The 6,346-nt window shown below is 39.6% G+C and overlaps 1 protein-coding gene across 1 annotated transcript; it reads left to right on the forward strand.

Annotated features, from left to right (window-relative positions):
* Nucleotides 1–528: 528 nt before the first annotated feature.
* LOC126355572 (trypsin 5G1-like) lies at nt 529–6,109 on the forward strand. The gene is made up of 2 exons (XM_050005935.1): nt 529–537; nt 5,786–6,109. The coding sequence occupies exons 1-2, from the start codon at nt 529–531 to the stop codon at nt 6,107–6,109; spliced, it is 333 nt and encodes a 110-aa protein (XP_049861892.1).
* The last annotated feature ends 237 nt before the right edge of the window (nt 6,110–6,346 follow it).

Below are 6,346 nucleotides of genomic sequence, written 5' to 3' on the forward strand. Positions count from 1 at the left end.
GTTTATTGTAGACAACGTAGAATACGCTGCAATGAATTGTATGCGTCTTCCATCTGTGCAGCAAGTACAACAGTAATGGATCCTTCTCATTCCCACAATGGAGTAGCACACACGTCACGCTCACCTTCGAAGCATCTATGAAAAGCCTCCACTTGTGTGGGCTATATTCAAAACCCAATGCTGCCAGCAACCCCTCAATATTCTTGCAAAAAGTGACAGTCCTATCCACTGAAAAAAGCAAAAACGCCTTGTGCTGTTGTCAGTATGAGATGCTAACACCAGTACGAGTTACATTACACAATTTCAGCGGAGAACCAGAAACTTCTGTTATGGCTCTGCTAAGTTCAAGGTCTAAACAAGGTCATCGAGTTCTTTCTGTGTAGAACTATGAATCTCGCACTCATTACCTGTAAAAGCTTTATCTGTAATTCAAGTTCATCAGATTATAAATGTTTATTGTTCTCGTCATTAGTTCGGTCCACGGGGGTTAAGGTACAGCCAGCTCAGGGCTTTGGGGAACTGGCCGAAATGTTGATGGTAAGTTTGGATACACAATCTTCCTTTTCTTTGTCATTGTGATGTCTTTCATTGACTGTGTTGCACAAAATAAACAGTCGTCGGTGTGATAGTTTATTTCTCACCAAACTATTGCCACAAAAAATCGCATAGTCTTTTTCTTCGCATTCAGCCATTCCTTTAGAAACACAGCACAGATCATACAATACCTATCACCCGCCTTGCATCTAAGGTACACTTGATGACCTTTGTAGTTAACAGGCGGGGGCTTCCTCTTCTGCACATTAAATACCACCTCGAAAGAAATGTAACGTAAATTGTCACAAATGTTCACACACAACCGTGACATTTTATTCCAAAACTAATCACTGTCTCACAGGGATTGACACAAAACTGAAATGTAAAAGAAAAAAGTCTTATTTACGTGATACAAAAGAACATCGAGGTCTCATTATAAAAGTAACCACACATAAGATATCAGAAACTACTACCAATTAGTTATTTTTGTTGGTATTTTTAAAATCAGCATACCAAGTTTGGTAACTAGCCGTTACTTTCATTTAGGAACCAAATCCCTTGTTGGCCGGTGTTATTTGCAGTAATATTTCTAGTTTCAGAATTTAATCGATTTGCAAAATTATTGTGACTATGAACGAAAATAATTTAATGAACTAAACTGTTAGTCTTAATGTTAACGAAAATAAGTTACGATAGGTGTCCACCACGATCTTTACAGTTAGGTAAATATATGAGAAAGAAAAGTTATTGTTATTTTCATAATTTGATTTTTTACATTACTGGTTAGGAAATATAGTTGGTGGTGTTTCTTAGCCAATGTTCGTTCAACAACAGTCTCCACATTGTTAATGCTGTCGGTTAGTCGCCACCTGTTTGCACAATAGTCCATGATCCTTGAGCGTGCAATCTTCTGAGTAGTGTTGCGTTGCTAAAATAGATCGCGGGCCACTGTCGCAAATGTAACAGCAATGCACGATTTTTGAAGAGTTACTACCAGTTTGCGTATCTGCATACGACAACTAATATATATAAGGCTTCCTCCCATTAACGCTTGATGTAACCCGACGCCGTAATATTTGTTAGTCGTTATAGTCGGGGTTTCCAGAATTATATTTTACTGTTCGGTCGCGGGTCAGCACATTTAACAGTTTATCTGCCAACACTACGAAACTATATTCAGTGTTTTGTACCTTGAAGCAACAGTTTGCAGTTTACACCAACCAATCCGTGCCGGAGACAGCTGTTCTCGTAGGGTCACGTACGGGCGATGAGCGTACTGTACATTCCTAGTTAAGATTGTTGTTGTAGTACAAGAAAATGTGTGCCATGCTTTCTCTTTAATTTCACAGTCTGCGGTACGCACTAAACGGTCAGTGCTGTCTGTAGCCGAAAACGGTATATTTACGCCGTTCTTGCAGCTTATCGTTTTGCACATTAAAGCTTTAAGCTTAGTGAGTGAAACTGCAGTTCCGGGTAATGAGCCACGCCGCACGAAAAGTTACTAACTCTTAATTCGCGGAACATCCTGAAATCACGTATGTATCACTGTTTTGATACTGATATATTTCACCAGCCACAGACACAACGCGTAGTGGTAGACGCGTGGCGTGACAGACACCTCCACTCATTCTGTTCTTCTCGCCTCGCCACAGATTCTTTGTTGGTGCTTTTCTGTATCGACCTATCGATATGTCTGTACACCTCACACACATATGTGTTTACGTAACAATTTCAAAGATTCTGATTATATCTATATATAGTTTCTTGACAAACTAGATACTGTTCTATTTGTAGACACTGATTTCGAATGGCATGATAATAAATGAGAAAATATATAGCATCAGAATAAATGAAAGTAACAATCATATACATAGCAACAGCATTAAGAAAGTAAAATGAACCTAACTTTGAGACTCTGTTTATCAATCTTTCCAGATACAGTTGCGGGACTCTGCTGTTCGCTACAGAATGTCAAATCAAACACCTTCCAGCCGTCTAATTTCCAAACTTATTTTATTTGTTTACAAGTTTCGGGGATTTACTGTCCGATCGTCAGACATCTGACGGACGTGTAGGATGATTTCTCTGTTCCGATCAAAATAGGGCCAGCATTCATACACTGGGTATCTACAGATTTTTCCTTGGTTTAGCGATCACTTCACCAATCAACTCGAATGGTGGCCACTATTTTGACCAGAACCGTGGTGGAATCTCCCTACACATCGGTCATGGGCCTGATGATGGAGAAGTAAATAGCCGAAACTGGTATCCAGATTAAATAAGTTGGGAAATTTGACCGCTTAAATGTGTCTGATTTGATGTCTGTATCTGTTGAGACGCAGGCGGAAATATTCAAAGTCATACTTTGTGATTATTATGGATTTTGGGAGCGACATCATCCCATTACCCCATCAGGACATGTTTCTTTCTGTTGCTGTGCACTGTGTACCAAAACTACCGTTAATGATATGCTTTCGATGGCCATCTCCGCAATTTACTCTTTTCGAAAGGACAGTGCGTCACAACACTGTGTTTCACAACTGTATATAGTCATACTTTCACAAATTCAAATCCATCATTAAGTCTATGTAAGGACTTGTGCCCGCTTACTGACTCTGGATGTGAGAATATGTGATACGAACTTGTAATAAGTATTGAATGGACACGGGAAATATTGTCTTTGTACTAAATTACCGAAGACTGAGGGCAACTGAACTACAGTATATAGTACGGATGGGTCACTTAATACGCAGATAATTCTGGTTTCTAATGCACAACCATGATTCGGCTTTCAACTGCTCATCAAATTAAAATGCGAATTGATTTAACATACTCGAAGACGATGGAACAAAGATGCCGAAAAATCTTTGTGCATTAATAGTAACAGCTTATCGCAAAGTAGGTGGGCCGGTATTCCCATAGTTTAGTCAGCAATTATGGCTACGTTCAGAGTTTTACAAATAAACGAAGGATAATTCAAATACTTCTAAATTTAGGAATAATTACCTTAAATCTTCTTTGAAGTCCTACAAAATTTGCTAAAGAGTTATCACAGTCGGCAAACATCGTTGATGGTGACAGGTTTCATGTCCAATATGTATCACATCATTCTAGATTTTCATGTAGAGAGATCGATAGTATTACCCTCATTTTGATTTATTGTTGCTCTATCGTCGATTCTTAACGTATTTCATACTTTTAAAGAGGAATTTAGTATGCCCCATTGATCATAGAAATATGTGTGCTACTAATGGCATAACAGAGTACGAATACTGCTGTCGATGCCTGGTGTGCGTAATGTGTGACTGCCAAGTAGAGCTTTCAATCTGACCATGAGTCTCCCAAACTTCAATCGGAGACTTTGTGGTTCACACATCTAGCGGAGATCTGGTTGGTATTCATTTGTAATGGATACTTAGTGGATCGAAAATGAGATGACGAGCCAAGTGGCATGCCGTTCTGGAAACTGATAAAAGTGCTGGAATTCGTTATGTGCCTGCTAAAAAGCCAATTTACATTTTCTGCTACAGTTTCCTAATTTGGAGAATGAAATTATTGTCAGACTTTATGCATTGTTAGCAAATGCAGACATGTGTGTGAATACTACTGAAATTGATTTGCAAGACTTGGTTCCAAAACACTGACATAAGTTATCCACAGAAGAATTGAAAGACCAGTAAAAAGTGAAATTGGAGTAGAACAGTTTCTGTTCCGGAGGATGCAGAAACTGAGATATAAATCTAACACTAGAAATAACCTTAGAAATTTTCATTAAATAAGGAAAAGCCACATTCATAGCATTTGTAGATTAGAGAAAACATTTAAAAATACTGAGCTCAAAATTCTCTGTAATTTTCGAAGAAAGCAAGGATAAAACACATGTGTAGAAGTAACATAAGTTACTGCAGTCGAAGAGTTTGAAAGGGAATTATTAGTCAAGAAGAAGGTGGGACAATACTGTAGCGTATTTTCGATGTAATTCGGTCTATTATATACCTTAATAAAACCAGTACAGGCAACCAAGGACAAAACTGGAAACGCAATTGAAGTTCATAGAGCTGAGATAAAAACTTTCAACAGTAACTCTGTAAGATACGGGAACGTTAGTGAAATGATCGTTCAACGGAGTGTATAATGCCTTGGAAAGAATTTATGAGATGAAAATCAACAAAAGTCAAACGAGGGTAATGGTATGTACTCAGATTAAATGTGCTATTGGTGAGGGAATTAGACAAACAAATTGGACAACGAAAGTAGCAGATTAGTTTGTCCATTTGGACAGCAAAACAAAAGATAATGGCCGAGCGGAAGAGGGGATAAGATGCTCTTATCACTAGCAAGAAACGTTGTTATTAAAAAGATGAATTTGTTAACATTTGTTTCAGGTTGAATTGAAGGGTTAAGCAGTTATTCGTCAAGATATTGGACTGAAATATAGCCTTGTACAGAACGGAGACGAGGACGCTGAACAGATAAGAGGGGAACGACACTTTTTGAATGTGGTGGCACAGAAGAATGCTGAAGATTGAATGGGTAGATCGAATAATTATTGAAAAGTGACTGAATAGAATTGTGAAAAAACGAAATTTATGACTCAACGTGATGAAAAGAAGAGATAGTTGATACGACTCGTCCTTAGGCAGGAAGAAGTCCTGAGTTCGGTAATGGAGGGAAGTGCGGTGTGTAGGCCAAGGGCCGAATACAGTAACCAGTTTCAAATGTATGTTTGCTGCAGTAGCTAAGCAGTGATGAAGACTCTTGCAGCTGAATGGCTAGAGTGAAGAGCTGCGATGAAGACCACATCTACAATCAGCAACATACAAAACGCACTGAATTTTTCAAAATTTCTGCTAATAGAGCTGTGGTGTTTTACGAGTAATAGACGGGAACCACACATTTTGTCATAGATTTTACACTCTTCTTGGTGTGACTTAGGAATAAATAAATAAATTTATTTTAACAATCCAGCGCCATCTGACGGCACTTCGGATACTATGTACAAGGGCAGGCCAAGGTTTTATTCAAACAGCAGACTGCACTCACCATTGCCAGCAAATTTTATGTCGACAGCGAAAAAAAGCGGTACATGGCAGTAAATTATGCTAAGTCAGTCTAATTTACTAGCATCTCTTGGTGAGAACATGGCTTCACAACCCTCAATTCCGATCTAAAGGGGAAAAAATTGTATAGTAATGAATGCCACGTATTGTTACCTGCAGTGTTTTACTAATATAATGATTATTTTCTGCAGGCGGTCAGCCTCGCCAGCCCGGGTTGCGGCGACCTCTCCTATGAGGGAACCTCTACGGAACAGCTACAGGCGGTCAACACGCACATCGGTGAGTGGAGTGTGTGTTACGAGGCGTACGGCGGGAGGATCACACAGCGCATGATCTGCGCCGGAGAAAAGAAGGGCGGCAAGGAATCGTGCAAGGGCGACAGCGGCGGTCCGGTGGGAACGACACAGTATGGAGTTGTCTCTTGGGGGACAGGATGCGCATATCAGGGCTACGCTGGTGTCTACTCTAATGTGCCTGCCGTGCGCTCCTGGATAAACGAAACAAGCGGCGGGTAGGTGACTGTGAAACTTGTGTATGCCATGATTGTACAGGACTTTACAGCGAGAGACTCTTTCATCGTACACACTCGTACAGCGTTGTTGTCCATACCAACGTGTCCTTCGCATTAGATTCTACTAGAAATAACTTTTGTGCTACACATCTAACGTGAGAACGTCCCCAGAAATGTAAGCCGTGTTTTGAAAACAAATAACATAATGTTGGAGGACGTTGATTTTAAATCAGTTTCTTTT

This window comes from Schistocerca gregaria, chromosome 3 (assembly GCF_023897955.1).
Source record: "Schistocerca gregaria isolate iqSchGreg1 chromosome 3, iqSchGreg1.2, whole genome shotgun sequence".
In the NCBI taxonomy this organism is placed as follows: domain Eukaryota; kingdom Metazoa; phylum Arthropoda; class Insecta; order Orthoptera; family Acrididae; genus Schistocerca; species Schistocerca gregaria.